A 17,123-nucleotide genomic window follows, 5' to 3' on the forward strand; every position below is an offset into this window, starting at 1 on the left:
ACTAAAAACCACTTTTTTGAAATAAACTCGTATGCAAGTTTTCGCTCTAAAAGATTTATTTTTGAACTGAAATTTTACACGCATTTTTAGAATTTTAAATGTGTTGCCGAAACATTTTACGTGTAAAAAACACTAAATAATCAATATTTTTTTTTTGTCTTTGTCACTTTTTGATGATTTTGCCGTAAAAATCTAATTGTAAGTATATCTTTTTAAGTGTATATATCGTACAGGAAGCTTCCACAAATGTGCTATCACGCATTATAGTAAGGGATTGTTAGCCTATCTTTTTATATCAATAAAACACGAAAATCCATATATTAATACCTATGGCTACCAATAATCACTGTTTTGAAAAAACTTCGTGTATAATACATAAAACATTATACGTATTATTATTATGTTTAATATGTGGTGTTGTTGAAGAATTATTATAATCGTGGAAAAATTGTAAATTTATAGCGAGGTAAAAATATAGAAAATGCTTACGTGTTTGCGGTACGCGTCTTTTGCCGTACACTTAATTGATAATTCACAGCAATACACTATATTTTCCAGTAGTATTTATAATAAATGATTAAACTATATAAAAAAATATTATTGTTATAACATATATGTCTTTATATTACTATATTAGGGTACAATTACAATAGTAATATAAAATATTTAAAGTTTTATAAAAAGTTGACTTCATTTCCTAAAAGGTTAAAAGTATAAAACGTCACACGTACTTTTTAAATTAGATACAAACATCGTTAAACCTACTTATAAAATCTAAAATCTGAAGTATTTTCAGATAAATTATTATAATTTATACCTTATACGCATTTCATATAGTATAGTTATTTACAATTATTCGCCGTTTTCGGAAAAACAAAACGTTGACTGCTGGCTACAGTATATAACCATCATAGATTAAATATAGTATATTTAATTCACGGTATAACTGATTGTATGCTGATTAGTGATTATGTACGACGCTGAACTTGAGGACTCGGAAACATGAAGTTGATTAGGTTGCGCTAAAGAAAGCTATACTCGTTGTCGTCCTGCAAGTAATCACGCACGTTCTTCAAACACAACTCTAGACGCTCATGCGGAGATGCTTGTCAAGATCAGCGTCTTTAAAAACGCGTTTTGGACGACTGCGGTATATCGGTTAGCGGTACAGACTCGGGGGGTGGGCAGTATCGATAAAGGTGATAGTGATATAACACTGTTGGAGATCGTACACGGTGAATTGAAAGAAAAAAAAATGTCACTAATGTTGAAATAGAATAGCTTTTTCCGGCTAAAATATGTCTTAGAAGGGTGACATCAGCAGCGACCGGATACAGACATGAGTACTGAGTGCACAACCGACATGGCGAGTATTACGTAGCGTACCAGGCAATGTAATTCACAGTTGAAATTTATATTCATTTGTTTTTATATGGATTTTACTATTGTAGGCAACAACTTTTTACTGTGAAGTCGAATGATACTGCGCGCTCTTTGTTTTATGTAAACTGGTGATTACCGTTTTTCTACATTTTATTATTATTATCTAAATTATATTATACTATACTGATTGGCTTTGTTATTATTAATGTTCAGCCATCAGCACTAAGGTTCTTGTATTATTCTTATTATATTTATTTGTGAATAATATTCATTGGTCTATTACCATACTATTGTACGGCGACATTGCAACAAATCCCCGTTTTTACATAGAATTATGAGTTATGACACTACATCCTATATTTATGTAATATAATTAAATAATTAATATGTATATATGTTATAGATGAGCATACAATTTTATTCGTTCACATAACGCTTTATTATTGATCAGGTCCTGATCATCAGGCCAATTCAAACACTACATGATAATTGAGTTCAGGACTGTTCACACCTTATACTCACTGTAATTATACATCATTTCTGTGTATAAAATTTTAATAAATATCACAATACCTTTTAATTAATTGTTTTACGTAGTGTTGAGTGCTGACAGATACAGTGAAATTCAGCGGCGTAATTACGGGGGGGGGGATATGCGAGATAGATCCCCCTATAAGCTGTAGATATTTATATATTGACTTTTACCTACAAACAGTTTAAATGCAAATTTATAAATTATTACAAAACGTAATCAAATAAAATGTTTAGTTGTATTAGTATAAAATTAGTTTATAGGTACTTTCGTGTTATCTCGACTTCCAAAATATTTCTAAGACTACCTGTTAGAATCATCTGGGTTATTTCAACTACCCAAATATTTTCATAGACTACCTAACCTACCTCCGTAGAGAAATCTATTTATAAATGTATATTCCCGTGTTGTAATCTATATCTTCGAATTTACTACAAACTATACCTAGTTTAGGTATTATAACCATTTTATGCCGGTATTTATTTTGTTAGTCAGTCGACAGTCGTCCTATTATCCATATTATTCTACGTCTAGTCAATATGAATATTTTTAATTTACTCAAACGATTGAACGCCTTTGGGGATCGGAAAAGTGGCAAAACAAAAAACATAGGGGAAGGGCTCGCCATCATTGGGATATTTATACTTGACCGAATTTATTTGGCGACAAAATCTTGCAAATCATCCACCATTTAACAAAATTTTAATGGATATTAAAACCTATTTGATATTTCCCCCCTAAAAAAAATTATTAAGCCTAACTAAATGTTTTATACTATTACACCCATTCATTATTTTTATTAATTACTTTTTATCATGTTTCAGAATAGGTTAAAATATATACATTTTTATTATTTAATAAATTGCGGTAGTCGAGATAACATGGGTGATCATAATAGGCCGGTAGTCTTGGAAATAATCGGTAAGTAATAACTAATAAGCATGATTTTTAAAATAAATTATTATTTCATTTTTATCGTTATCTTATTGATTTATATAACGAGGTGTTACCACACATTTACACCGTACCTAATTATTAATTAGTAATTACTGTACTTACATGCTACAGTAATATAAGATAATAAATAATTCAATAATGACAGTGGAAAATTAAGCAATTTTCCGCCTACAATAAGCAGGACATTTGTCGTCGTCTCAAATTATAGTATAATATTTTAAATACATTTTATTTTTCAAGTGCGACAAATTTGCCATTCCAATCACCCGATTACTTTGCCTGTAAGGTGGTCAGAAGCCCAGAAGCTGAACAATATGTAAAATTGCAATTCCAAAAATATAATCTAAAAACAAAATTGTAATTTCAAGATTAACAATAATTGGTATAAACGAATAGTGAATACTACGAAGTAATAGTACTGAGGTCGACGAGTACTTGTGTCGAACGCGCGCTGTCAGACCTTAACTGCATTGACTTTCGCGACATGTCGTCGGCGGAGAGCGCGAGTTGTAGCGGTGTTGCACTCAGATCAATATTTCTATGAACACATTTTTCTAATAAAAAGACTTGATGATGATGAGCAAGTGCACATATTGTTATCGTTATAAAGTAATGTAATTAAGTTATAATTTGATCAATACTTCTAGACTCTTGTGTGTATAATAGTATATGACAGACAAAACAATAATATAATGTTTTCAAAATCTGATTAAATTATGTTATAGGTAGATCAGCTTAAATTGATCATGGAACATCTAAAAAAAATTCCAGGAATCATAAAAAGTTTTTCCATAATTGTCTTTTTGGTTGGAAGTTAATTCAATTTACTCATTTATTTACAAATAATAGGTATATTAATTTAATTAATATTAATAATAATATAAATAATAACATTCAAGTCATGACTTGGTAATTTGAAATCGTGATTTGGTGTTACTTTTCATACTTATCTCGAAATAGTTAACAAAGTATAATATAAATAATGCTACTCATTTTTATTTTTATTATATTATATGCTAATGTGAATGTGAATTTTAAATTTTCACATTACTATTTACTATGAAATATAATTAATTATCAAATTATGTGTTATCAATGTTATCATAATACGAGTAGGTACTTGTACCCATAGACCTATAAAGTATAGACTAGTTATTATATACTTATAAACTTAGTTTATTGGACTGTACACTATGCTTGTAGCTTGTACCATATTAATAATAAGTCCGCAATAATTTAAAATTTCGCTCCAAATATATACACCAATCATGGGGCCGGATTCGTTCATGGGTTATATTTCATGAGCAGAATGATAATATCACAGAACAATGCAATATGTAACCTGGGTGTGCGCACGGTTTAAACCACGATGTTACCTAACGGTTCTACACGGTTTTACTGATACGTTCGTTGATAACGTTTGGTCAACTTTCGTCGTCTACAAGTCAACAACACTACTCACTTAACGTAAACGTAATCGCTTCTGTTGTTCTGTGTGTGGCTTCTGCTACACTGCGTACTACGACAACACTCTTCAGTTTGTACTTTTTATCATCGCAGTGACAATTATATACGATATAGGTATATTGATATTGCGGATTCGGGATTAGCGCTAGTCCCGTTATTTGGTTTTGTGGCACTGAATTTCGTAATTGATATTGGTTCCTTCTCGCATATCGCTGTGCGAATAGTAATTTTCAATTTCAGAAACTCACTACTTCCACGATTACAAGGAATGATATGATGCTTGACCAAGAAAATCAGGTAAATTGATGTTATTCATTTCGCTTACTTAATATCTGTTGCCATTATATGTTGTTTTTGTTAAATGCTGCGACGCCAAATAGGGCTAGGATTATATCAACTCCGGTCTCAAAAGGTAAGGTTAAGGAGAAATTATATTACAGCTGTAATATTGCAAAGCTTATAAAAAAAAAATATGTTTATGTAGCACCTTTTAATTTAATATTATGTTTACATTGTACTCGAAATGGTGTCGGGTCAGACTTGGCTATTTGTTGTTAAAACTTAAACCTGTATTATAAAAAAAATTAAAATAGTGCTTTCTACCTAAATAATGAATGTTTCCCATACAGTTTGTTGCGAGGTATGTTATTTATAAAGTCATATATTATAATACCACCTTATATTTTATTAATAAGATAAATATAAATAACCCTATGAAGGCATATAGTAATGATGTGGCAAAGATATTCTATACCTGTCCTACTTGCTCGTGTAGGCGGATCCACCTTTTTTTTATCATAATTTCCTACAGAAAACACCAAAAATACATTAATTTTTAATTTACTAAGTAAGATATTATTTAACCAAGTTTTAAAATGTATCTATTAAACACTACTATTAGTATTTAAGTTGTATAATATATATAATATAATGTATTATTATACATTCAAATTATAAAAAAAAAAAACCTTGTGAAGCTACAACTGAATGATTTTGAATAACAATAGTTCTTATATTTCAATTATTGTTTAAAGTATAGTTTTCTTTCATTTAGCAACTTTTATAAGATTTTAATGAAATGTAATAATTTGTAATAATATGTGTTGTAGTTGTACTATGTTAGAGAAAAAAATATGTGATGTAATAGTAATTTTATTAATTTATTGCAGCCTAATATTCCAAATGGAACAGAATCATCAAACAGTTCATTTCAAGACAAGACAGTCATAAAAAATGGTTAAAATTATAATTTTTATTGCTCTACCTATAACTAACAAATATTTATACAAAAACAATATTTTAGATGGTTCAGACAATATTTTCAGTAATCATGAAGAATATTTAGGTGATGTGTCATTGGGTGGTTTCAATGTGTCTCAACTCACAAACAAATTAGAACGTTTAGCTTTAGCTACTCCACAAGTGTCAAGGATCAGACCTGATAGTACTGTATTTGAAGAAGATTTTGATCTAAAAGAACGTCCAGATTCAGCTGATTCTGATAGCGGTAGGCCTGTAACATCAAATGACAGTTCTATTTACAGGTCATTTGTTACAGATTCTGTTGAAAATCAACAGTTGGATAGTCTAGACTTTTCATCAACTATATGCAACGAAGACATTAATGATTCTGGTGGTAATATAGAATCAATACACGAACATTTAAATTCAGTAAATTTGGATTTAGTTAGCTCTGATTTTGAAGATTCTTCACATAATTTAACCTTACATTCTTTCTCAAATAAATCATCAGAAGAATTATCACATCAACTAAATCCAGACTTTAACGATTCAGCACAAACACAAAATATTTTGCTAATGGATGGTTTAGGATCAGAAAAAAAATTCCAGGTATGATAATTGATTACTATAAAGTATTAACAATAACAAGTAATAATACATAAAGTGCAATATATTGAATATTATTTAAAATTCAATTATCTTTAAGTTGACAGGAGTTATTAAAACCTGTTAAAACAAGCATTGTAGTTTATTAAATTTGTTATTTAACCTCTAATAGTCTAATAAGAATAACAAGTACAACAAATGCCAAATCTATTTATAAATTATTGCATATAATTATGTGTTAATATTTTTTAAATTTTCATATTATTATGTATCAAACTAATTATTATTCTTATTTTTATTTTTTAGTCAAATATTTTTGAAAGTGAGATCAAAAATTCTAGTGAAGCAGGGCCTGTAATAGCTGAGGGTAATTGTACTTAATATTTTTTAAATTAAAATTTATTTTTATTATAATATTTTGCTTAAATATTTAAATTTAAATACTAATTGTCTGTCTATGCTATTACTTATAATGTTTAAATATTAATGACAGATAACTTTTTTTACTTAATATTAGTAGTCTAATTAGTTAATATAAGTTACTAGATTTTATTATTATGTCAAGTAATTTTAGTTGATCAATCTAAACTATTTAAATAAGATTTATAGAAATCAAAATTTAATACATATTTATACAAAATTACGTACCCATTTATATAAAAATAAATAAATCATAGCGATTTGATGAATATTTTATAATATTCTAGTGATGTCTGTTATAATTAGTAAGTTATATGTTGATGATAGGTTTCAATTCATCAGCTGGGTTCAATTTCGATAATCTAGAAGCTCTTGAATCTGTTAGATCGTTAAATGAAGAAGATATTAGAAGGTTAACTATTTCCAGAAAATCTTTATATGTAGCATTTGACCCTATTGTGAAGAAATCAAACGAGGAATCTAATTCTCGGTAAGTAAACATGTCTTTAATGTTGTATTAATTATTATTTTATTATTTTAAATTAGTTATAGATGTACAAAGGTTTCCATTCTTTTACATATATATTTTTTAAAAAATACATAAAATTAATCACTTTATTTTTAGTGATATTTATGAACTTTTAATGCGTTTCATAATATCATGTCTATTATGATGAACTATTCTTATTATTATGTACCAAAACTAAAATATATTATTGACTATTGTTATAAATCTAAAAACTCCTAATTTTCCAATTAATACCTATTTTATTTTTATTATTCAGGAAAGAAGCAATTGAAAATTTACTAGTCGCAGATAAAACAGTATTGACTAGTTCTCCACAATCTAGTGGATCTAATAAATCTCTGAATGTGCGTAATTATTGTTCAAACAAATAATACTTGTATTCCTAGTTGTATTGTTATGATAAATAAATAAATTAATAATTATTAGTCGGTCTCATCTACATATATATTTTCAGATTTCAGATAACAAAATGAATCAATCTATTACCAAAGATGAAAAAATCACTAACAGTCCCAAAACTAATGATAAAGAAAAATTTTACCAAGTACATATGATGATATTTTTTTTATATATATAAACCAATTAAGACATTTTTTTAGCTTATCTTAAATTTAAATAAATAATTTAAGTTAAAATTCATATTTTATTATTACTTACTACTATTAATATAATTTTATTATATTATGTGTTATAAAAAAATCATGAGCTAGCCAACAATTTTTAGTCTCACATATTGTGTAAAATTATATATAACTTCACCTATCATTATTTCTAATATAATTACTATTACTTGTTTGTGTGTAGGATAAAATAGAAAAGTTGGAATACGAAATAAAGAACCTAAAAATTGAATGTATTGCTGACAAAGAAAAAATTAAAAATTTGACCAACTCTTTGATATCAGTAACTAAAAGCAAAGATCAATTGAGGTACATGTAATTTTAAGATACTAATTAGTAATATTTTTTTGATAAGTTTTTATAACGTTTATTTGATCTAATTGATATATTTATGTATAGTACTGTAATTGGGGAATATGAAAAAACTATTTCCGACATGGTCTCTAAAAAAGAAGATGTACATAAAGAATACGAAGCGCGTATTGCGTATATCGAAGAAGAAAGAGCAAAAATGGAACGTCACCTTCAAAATTCAGAAATGGCATTTAATGATGTTCATGAGTAAGATTTATTTGCTTTTTAGCTACATTATGTCCATTTTAGGGTACCCAATTAATAGTAATACAAATTTGATACAATGACAATGTCATTTTTGGGCTTTTTAAAAGTATAGTTTTGTAAGTGAAAACATGAGCTATAATACTGATTATGTATAATTTGTTTTGCTTTTTCATTAAATTTAAATATTTGTTTTTTCTATAAATTATAAGTTTTAATTTTCTTTCTATTATAAATATTGTTTAATATTATGGCTGGAATTTTTATGTAATGTCTTAAAAATTATTTTTGGAGCTTGATTTTTATCAAGTTTATTATTTTTAGAGAAAACCAACCATCATACATTAGGTATTCACTTTTACACAATATTGCATATCATACATACTAATTAATGTTAATTGATTTACTATTAACTACAAAAAAAAATAAAAGTACATTTCTCTAATATTATTTTTATCTAAAAAATAAGTCTCATGCTTTTTTAAGTTATTCTTGTATTTTTTTAGATTACTTAGGCTAAGAATCTCCAAACATTTTTATTTGAGGGTCATATAAAAATATTTAAAACTGTTGGTGTGCCAAAATGATTCATAAACATAATTTTTAATTTTTAAATTTAATTAATACAGGTACTTGACATTTGATAATAATGTGTGACAAGTGCATGTGATAACAATTTGGGATATTTTAGATATTAATCTAAAATCCCAGCCCTAAATGATTAAAATAAGATGATATGCATAGTTTATTTTATGATTATAAGTCTTAGAAGATTAAATTTACAACTAAAAATAATTTTTTAGCTTAAGTTTTATATTTTATTGTATGGCTTTTAATTAATGAGTGTTTGAAGACATTAAGTATAACGTATACATTTGTATAATTTTTAGTAAAAAACCATTTAAAAAATAATTAATAAGTTTATAAATACTGGTTCAAATATATTAAAATTTATTGTTATATAAAATAGTTTCTTGAATAAGCATAATTTTTTTTATTTTCATAGAAAGTATAATTCTTCAAAGCAAGTAATAGAAGCCATGAAAGAAAATGAAACTAAATATAAAAATTGTATTAAAGAATTTGAAGAATCTCTTAAAAAATATGAAGATAAATACATGAGGTTAAAAATACACGCCACTGAACAAATGAATAAGTAATAATATTGTATAAATTATTGAAGTTATTGTCACTTTTATCTAATTGTATCATCTGTAATTATTTTTTAGAGCCACTGAAGAAATAAATGATAAGGAAAGATCGTTTGAGGCAGAAACTTCAAAGATGAGAATAATGAATAAACGCTTGGAGGTGAAAGTAAGATCATTACAAGAGTCTTTAGATCGAAAAGACGTGGAAAATGTTGAGCTAACTAACCTTTGCGACGAACTCATTGGAAAACTGGATAGAAAATGAAGTATATTAGTTGCATCAATATGCAATTTTTTTTAGATCTATTATCTTAATATGTACACTTATAATATTACTTGAATTATTATTTACACTATGTTTTGTTAATAAAAGTAAATCAATTTATACAAGATAAATGTATAAATATATATATAACTATACAAAAGCAAAGCATAGATCACACTAAACTATTGATTACAATTAATTATAATTTTACATGTTATGTACCTGTTAAATGTAAATTTCAAATATATTATTTATTATTATTACATCTTCTTTTAACTTATGATTTTTGAGGTTGAAGAATTTTCAATTATGTACAGAATAATTCGGTTGATAACAATCTATTGATTTAATTCGGATATAGGAAATGGTTTTTTTTATTTTATTATTATATAATACATTTTTTTTAAATGTCATTTTATTATTTATTGTAATTCTTCTTTCATCAAAGTAATTGTATGTTTTTGTTTTGAAAAAAGGTGATCATTATCATTTATAGTTCAGCTATAAAATAAGTGTAGGATTAAAATAACTACTAATGGTTTTATATTTGTTATACCTATAATATCCCAAATGTCTGTAATTCTCTACTTATTTAATATGTTATAATTTTTAATCATTTTGAAGATGAGCTATTTTAATCGATGAGTTTGTATAAGTCAAAAATCTTTAAATTAAAAAATATCAATTTATTTTTAAATTTGTTAAACATAACATGCTTTCTAATTTTGTTTTAAAGTTGTCTTTAACTTGTACTAATTTTGCTTTAAGCATTATTCTTATTTGTTTTTTCTAATTTTACTACTAGCTAATTATTTTTAACCATCTTATTGTTAAACATTATATTTTTAACCCTTATATTATTCCATCCTAATATATGTAATGATTTTTGTTTTTAAATGTATTCAAGCAGCATTATGCCGTTGTATTTTTTTTAAGAAATAATTAATACAAAACCTACGCACATTTTAGTTGCAATTGTTTAATTTTTTTAACATTGTACTTTGTAAATATGTGTAGTGAAATAAACGATAACATTTTATTGTAAACCAACTCAATCCAAAGTTTACTAAACTTGTACATTTTTTTCTAATGACTTCGTGTTGAAGAAAATGGTCAAATTTTTATAACTATTATGTTTATAATATTGTATTATTTATTTATTGGAATTTCTTCTGATTACTATTTTGTTTTAAGTGTACATCATGACATTAATCGAACATTATTATCATCTAATGTTTGATGTGTGGCAGTGAGGGAAACACTTCTTTTAAAAACAAAACATTTTAGTGAACCCTTCTAAATCTTAATAAGTGCTTTATTTTTGTTTCGCCTTCCTCTTTTATTTTCCAATACTAGTGTGCTATTACTAATATGTTTGAAAATGAAATCCATGACAAAATAACAGTGAAATATTTTAAGTTGTTTTTAATTTATACAAGATTTGCCTAGTAAATTGCTAAAATAGGTACTTCAATAACTTCATAGTTCATTAAACGTACCAAATTCTGTTTCTGGTTTTTAATTTTTTTTTTTATAACAACAACACATCTTATTCTTAAATGTTTCACAACTGTTATTATAGTACCCCTTTTCAATTCAATGCTTTTTAGGGCTTTAGGCGCACATTACGTTTCGTTATTGTTGCACCTTTCATTTGGCCTTGACCATTTATACGAATATACGACTGATAACGTATAATACCTAGATAGTATCAAAAATGTTTTATCGTCATCAATTATAATACTTTGAAATTGGTCACATGCCAGATTATTTACTATTATAGTAATATAGTCAATAATAGACTTTAGCAAATAAATACAAGACTTAAAACTGTGGGCCGACACTGGGTAGAGAATTGATCCGGTGCTCCAATCGCACATTCTAGAAGCATCTGAACTTGAGAAATTAACGAAAATATCAACATACACAGTCGGTATACTTTTATGGAAAGGTGCTGTGTACTTTGTACAATTGTATTGACTTGGACAAAAAACGGCTTTCACGTTTTTCGTATGTCTGTCAAACTTTCGCGCTCAGAATTTGAATTATAATATAATATCACGGCAGTGCGCGGTGGTTCGAACGAATTCTGTCGACGATAGGTATTGATAAGGACGTTATGTCGTTTAGTTCTACGCAATAATTACTATTCCTCGCCAATACAATAAATTATTATCTATCATCATAACGAGGTAATAACAATATTGTATGTATCATTTCCGTCGTCCGCAGTCCGCACAAACGGTCTCGTCGCGGGTGAAAACCAACACGCCCACATTCAAAGGCCGACAATATTTTTCCGTCGACTCGACCAGTGAATTTCGTCTACTCGTACATCTGCGTACGAATAATGAGTATATTACATTATATTATGTTATGTAATAATAACTGTGTTCGGTTTTGTTTAACGTGCCGATCGCGTTGTTCGCAGGACTGCAATAGACAATGTGCTCGGAGCACGACCGTTTGGCGGACATGAAGAAATACGCGGTGAAGGTTTTCGGAGAATGCGTCAGATCGGCGTCGCCCAGGAACATCGTCAGAAACGCGCTGAGATTCGATTCGAACAAGCTTTACGTCGACTCTACGGCGTACAGCGTGCCCGGCGACGTGTACGCGGTCGGCTTCGGCAAAGCGGTGCTGAACATGGCCCTAGAAGTGGAGGACGTGCTGAACGGCCGTCTCAAGGAGGCCGTGGTCAGTGTTCCGTTCGGTACCCAATGGCCCGGCAAGCCGGAGCACTCCAGGGTGTGCGCCATGGAGGCGGCCAAGAACAACGTGCCCGATCAGCAGTCCGTGGACAACACCGATCGCATCGCGCGTACCGTTTCGCGTCTGCGGGCTGGCGATCTGCTCGTCGTGCTGATATCGGGCGGCGGCTCGGCGCTGTTGTGTTCGCCGACCGTGCCGCTCGGCGACAAGATCCTCGCCACCAAGCTGCTGTCGTCGGCCGGCGCGTCCATCGAACAGCTGAACGCCGTGCGGAAGGCGCTGTCCCGGGTCAAGGGCGGCAGACTGATCGGCTCGGTCCGGCCGGAGTGTCCCGTGGTGTCGCTGATCCTGTCCGACGTGGTGGGCGACCCGTTGACCGCCATCGCCAGCGGACCGACCGTGCCCAACGGCGATCCCGACCACCTGCCGATGAGCATCGTCGACGGTTTCGGGCTGCGGGACGAGATGCCTGAGACCGTGGTCGACGCGCTCCTGCGAAACGCATCGTTCACCGGCACCGCGGCGCGATTCGACCGGGTCCACAATCACGTCATCGGCAACAACGCGATCGCGCTCCGGGCGGGCGTCCAATACGCCGGCCGAGACTTCGAGGCCGTGCTGCTGACGACGTCCATCCGCGGTGATGTGGCCGCGGTGTCGGCGTTTTACTCGGATCTCGTGGCGTACGTGTGCGACGTGTACGCGGACGGCGCGACGGACGCGAAACGCAAAGAACGGCTGAAGGTTTCGTCGTCGTCCGTAGTCGGTGGTGGCGGCGGCGGCGGCGGCGTTGACGTCGAACACCTCACCGACAGCGTGGTGGAAGCGTCGTCCCGCGGCCGCGGCCTGTGCATACTGAGCGGCGGCGAGCCCACGGTCGTGGTCCGGGGCAGCGGCCTGGGCGGCAGAAACCAAGAGCTGGCGCTGAGGGTGGCCTTGGACTTGGGCACGGCGAGACGTCGGCACGACAGCCTGTGCCGGTTCGACGTGCTGTTCTTCAGCGGCGGCACCGACGGCATAGACGGTCCGACGGACGCGTGCGGGGCGTTCGGTTATCCGGCACTGGTGGACGCGGCGCTGTCCCGGGGCCTGGACCCCTCGCTGTACGTCCACGACAACGACAGCTACGGGTTTTATTCGGCACTAGACGGCGGCGGTGTTGGCGATCTGCTGAAAATCGGGCACACCGGCACAAACGTGATGGACGTACACGTTTTGATCGTCAAGCCGAAGTTAAATTCGTGTTCCACCGCGAAAACCGATTACCAATCGTGACGAGTCCGTGCTTGTGCCAGTAGAAGATTTCGCTTTTTGACGACACAAATGCCTAAATAATTATTTATAGTAATAATTATTTTTTAATGTTAGACGATAATTCATCAACGATAAAACATTGAGATGTGACAATAAAACAATGCTTGTTATTCTTAAAATGTATCCCTAATATTATGTTCTTCTATGTTTATGTGCTACTATGGTATAGAATATGCATAATATGACGCAAGACCTTAACCATGAACAGTGTAAATGACGAACGGTGCCGAACAGCCGAACTGAGATAAACTCACATCTCTGTTACGCGTTTACAATAAACCTATAAAAAAATAATGATGGTCAGTAAACAGTAAAAGTAAAAAAAATATTGCGGTTAGTATGATCATAGCAAGGTGTATTGAGATAGGTTATCAATACACCTTGGATTATAGTTAACACGAGACGAAGACGATAGCTCTTGTCAGACACGGCTCAGTCGGTGTGATAAGAAAATAATCAAAAACGAATTACATGTGTTTTAAAAAATTTCAACTTAAATCAACAGTAGTCAGTAATCGACTGATGACTACTCTATTAACACGTTTAATGGAGTAACAGTACAGAGTAATGATTCTCAACAATAATTGTATGTTTAATTAAACGATTTGTTGGTTTGTGCAATTCGTCTTTGTATCCTGATATATATATATATTTATTAGGTATCTAGTGCTATGTAAGTTTACAACATAAAATATAATTTAATAATTGTCATTGCTAATTTTTCTCTTTGAATCTAATGTTATGTATTAGATAAGACTCATGGCCGACCATAAAGAAAACAAAGACCAAACAACCTCACAGTCTTCAGATAACTATGAAGGATGGGGATTTGATTTATTCCCTGAGAGGAGAGGTACATACAAACCAACTTTAAAAAATGTTTTGTTTCAAGGACGTGGAAACGAAAACTTGGAAAGGATCAAGTGTGAAAGAAAAGTGGCTTCTTGTTTAAGCAAAAGTATGGACAGTACAAAGTTAAATTTATCGAAACACATTAAAAGTTTTAAAAAAATAACTTAATCTGTATTCTATATTTAACAGGTCCATTGGTAAAGATCATGATGGGTGCATTGCGCAGATCTGGTTGGTAAGTTGTAAATTTTTAGATATAATCAATAATAGTGTAGTTAAATATACCTTAAAGTGACAGAGTTAAAACTTAGATGTTGTCAAATAATTAATTCAAACCTAAATAAGTTAGTATATAATTTGTCTAAATTTCCACTGTAAAAATTTGGGTGTAATTAAAGCAAAATATTGTTTCTCTTATAAGTTAATAATTAACAATGAAACCTATTAAAACTATTTAATTGAATAAATACATACTTCGCAGTATTTAGCTTAACTTTTTTTCAATACTTTTGATAATTAAAGTTAAAAATTATTTTTAAAGAAACAGATCTAAACATTATTCTTTGGTTAAAACATTTTAACAAATTAAGAATTTAAAGAAATTTTAAAAATTTATACATACCGTCAACATTTTTAATTAAAATTATTTTCGGTGAATTGTAAAAGAATATTTTTTGGTATAATTCTGGGCTTTATTAATGAGTAATGACTAATGACTAATGACAGTTGATGGCCCTAAATTACCCTTTGTTGTACTACATAAAAATTCTACACTCTCTTCAAGTTAAGGAACCATGCTCGGCATGACTTATGCATAGGTCCGTCGTGTTCTTATACGGTAGATATACAGATGATTAGCGTGGTTGGTTGACAAACAGGTCTTATCTTCCAAAAACTAATTCAACCAAGAGTATGATTCATATCATATATGTTTGTGGCACTTTAAGAATTATTGTTTGTATTAATTACTATGCATTATTTTTATGTTTTTAGCGAAGTCAACCCTTCTCGTCATATTGCTTGTGAACTTTGTGATTCAAGTGTCCATGGGGGATATGATCCAATTATGAATCAAGTATATGGTTATTATTATTATTTTTTTTACATTTTTTTATTTTTGTTTTATATAAATAGGTTGTTATATGTCAAAACACTGCTACTTCAAAGGGTACCATACAGGGAGTGCTCACACATGAGCTTATACATATGTTCGACAATTGTACACGTAAATTAGACTTCAGGAATATTGAACATTTAGCTTGTACAGAAATCAGAGCAGCAAATTTGACACATTGTGGACTTGTATCATCTATTCTTGAAGGTCATTCATCAATATTTAATTTTAGAAAAAAACACCAAGTAAGATTTTTAATCATTCATTATTTAACACTCAACAGTACAATATTGATAAGCTAGCAATAGATGATTGCTAATATCTTAGTATTATTACTTTTGTGAAATGTAATACAACATTTTAAGTATATCATTAATAAATTAAAGTATAGATATCAAGATATTCAAGTATATTTTTATTATTTATTTGATTTATCATTTTTTATTTTCATATAATATGTTCTTTATATTTGTTTTCCTTTCTAAAATTAAAGTAAATTATTCAGCCCATTTTTTTTTTAAATATTTATGATTTATTCCTTTTTTTTTTATCGAGGGTTTTAGTATAGTATAACATAGACTTTCAACTAACATGTTTAGTGGTTGTCAGGCACGTAAGAAAACAAAATTAGGGAGGAAGGTTCAAACATTTTTTTATACAATTTCCCCTTCTCTTGTATTTGTGCTTGGTAGTTATACAGACTGCTAACTAACAATATTTATTCTTCAATTTGTATCCATAATTATTGTAAAGTAAGATTATAAATAAGAAAACAAAATAATTATGTTATTAATAATATATTTTATTTAATTGATAGAATTATAGCTATAAAATGTTTAATTGACAATATTGTACTGTCTGTAAAGTGTATGTTATGTATTTTAAACTATATTATGTTGATTTTATATTTTACATTTATAATTTATTATATTTATCAATTCTTTTATTTAGGACTGTGTTAAACATAAAGCCACTGTTTCTGTATTGGCTGTTAGAAATGTCACGTATGAACAAGCAAAAGGAGCAGTCGAGAAGGTATTTGATCGTTGTTATGCAGATTTAGAACCTATCGGAAGAAGAATTAGAGGAAAATCAGTTGATTTTGAACTTGCATATGCTGAAGCTTTTTTAATGGGTTATGATTAATAGTTATTTATTTATGTTATTGTGTAGAATAAAAAAAATATTAGATGTACAAAAAATGTTTTTAAAAATTAAAACATAAATATTATAGATGATATTTTTACTCGTGGACTTTAAAATCTTTTTTCAATATAATATTATTGATTTATTTGCCATAATTTTATATCGATAAACAGTAAAATAGTGTAATGTTGAATATGAGAAAGTGAACACAACATCTGTGAAGATTTGAAAGTATAAAAGAGTTATTTTTATAGT

At 30.4% G+C, this 17,123-nt stretch overlaps 3 protein-coding genes across 6 annotated transcripts; all 3 read left to right on the forward strand.

Moving 5' to 3' along the window:
• Positions 1 to 4,299: 4,299 nt before the first annotated feature.
• On the forward strand, positions 4,300 to 9,993 carry LOC113551317 (transforming acidic coiled-coil-containing protein 1-like). Of its 2 annotated transcripts, XM_026953493.1 has the most exons (12): positions 4,300 to 4,636; positions 5,509 to 5,575; positions 5,643 to 5,846; positions 5,898 to 6,190; positions 6,494 to 6,554; positions 6,935 to 7,097; positions 7,393 to 7,480; positions 7,591 to 7,680; positions 7,941 to 8,065; positions 8,156 to 8,317; positions 9,321 to 9,470; positions 9,544 to 9,993. In XM_026953493.1, exons 1-12 carry the CDS (start codon positions 4,613 to 4,615, stop codon positions 9,728 to 9,730), a joined length of 1,614 nt encoding a protein of 537 aa, XP_026809294.1. In that variant the 5' UTR covers positions 4,300 to 4,612; the 3' UTR covers positions 9,731 to 9,993. The 2 variants fall into 2 exon arrangements, with proteins under 2 accessions (XP_026809294.1, XP_026809293.1); XM_026953492.1 differs by having other exon boundaries at positions 4,301 to 4,636; positions 5,643 to 6,190.
• Positions 9,994 to 11,480: 1,487 nt separating this feature from the next.
• Positions 11,481 to 14,079, forward strand: LOC113551318 (glycerate kinase). Of its 2 annotated transcripts, none has more exons than XM_026953495.1 (2): positions 11,481 to 12,071; positions 12,162 to 14,079. In XM_026953495.1, the coding sequence occupies exon 2, from the start codon at positions 12,176 to 12,178 to the stop codon at positions 13,715 to 13,717; it is 1,542 nt and encodes a 513-aa protein (XP_026809296.1). In that variant the 5' UTR covers positions 11,481 to 12,071; positions 12,162 to 12,175; the 3' UTR covers positions 13,718 to 14,079. The 2 variants fall into 2 exon arrangements, with proteins under 2 accessions (XP_026809296.1, XP_026809295.1); XM_026953494.1 differs by having other exon boundaries at positions 11,483 to 12,084.
• Positions 14,080 to 14,264: 185 nt separating this feature from the next.
• LOC113551319 (mitochondrial inner membrane protease ATP23 homolog) lies at positions 14,265 to 16,968 on the forward strand. 2 transcript variants are annotated; one of them, XM_026953496.1, is made up of 6 exons: positions 14,265 to 14,429; positions 14,507 to 14,714; positions 14,798 to 14,843; positions 15,602 to 15,683; positions 15,743 to 15,967; positions 16,674 to 16,931. In XM_026953496.1, exons 2-6 carry the CDS (start codon positions 14,516 to 14,518, stop codon positions 16,866 to 16,868), a joined length of 747 nt encoding a protein of 248 aa, XP_026809297.1. In that variant the 5' UTR covers positions 14,265 to 14,429; positions 14,507 to 14,515; the 3' UTR covers positions 16,869 to 16,931. The 2 variants fall into 2 exon arrangements, with proteins under 2 accessions (XP_026809297.1, XP_026809298.1); XM_026953497.1 differs by lacking the exon at positions 14,265 to 14,429 and having other exon boundaries at positions 14,516 to 14,714; positions 16,674 to 16,968.
• The last annotated feature ends 155 nt before the right edge of the window (positions 16,969 to 17,123 follow it).

The sequence above is a fragment of the Rhopalosiphum maidis genome, chromosome 2 (genome assembly GCF_003676215.2).
Source record: "Rhopalosiphum maidis isolate BTI-1 chromosome 2, ASM367621v3, whole genome shotgun sequence".
NCBI classification, from domain to species: Eukaryota; Metazoa; Arthropoda; class Insecta; order Hemiptera; family Aphididae; genus Rhopalosiphum; species Rhopalosiphum maidis.

Excerpts from the sequence above, each read along its gene's own strand:
- LOC113551317 (XM_026953492.1), top strand. The coding sequence starts at position 4,613 with ATGATGCTTGACCAAGAAAATCAG. Across the intron at positions 4,637-5,508 it reads TGCTTGACCAAGAAAATCAG|CCTAATATTCCAAATGGAAC; the intron begins GTAAATTGATGT and ends AATTTATTGCAG. Across the intron at positions 6,555-6,934 it reads AGGGCCTGTAATAGCTGAGG|GTTTCAATTCATCAGCTGGG; the intron begins GTAATTGTACTT and ends TGTTGATGATAG.
- LOC113551318 (XM_026953495.1), top strand. The coding sequence starts at position 12,176 with ATGTGCTCGGAGCACGACCGTTTGGCGGACATGAAGAAATACGCGGTG.
- LOC113551319 (XM_026953496.1), top strand. The coding sequence starts at position 14,516 with ATGGCCGACCATAAAGAAAACAAAGACCAAACAACCTCACAGTCTTCA. Across the intron at positions 14,715-14,797 it reads GGCTTCTTGTTTAAGCAAAA|GTCCATTGGTAAAGATCATG; the intron begins GTATGGACAGTA and ends TATATTTAACAG. Across the intron at positions 15,968-16,673 it reads ATTTTAGAAAAAAACACCAA|GACTGTGTTAAACATAAAGC; the intron begins GTAAGATTTTTA and ends TCTTTTATTTAG.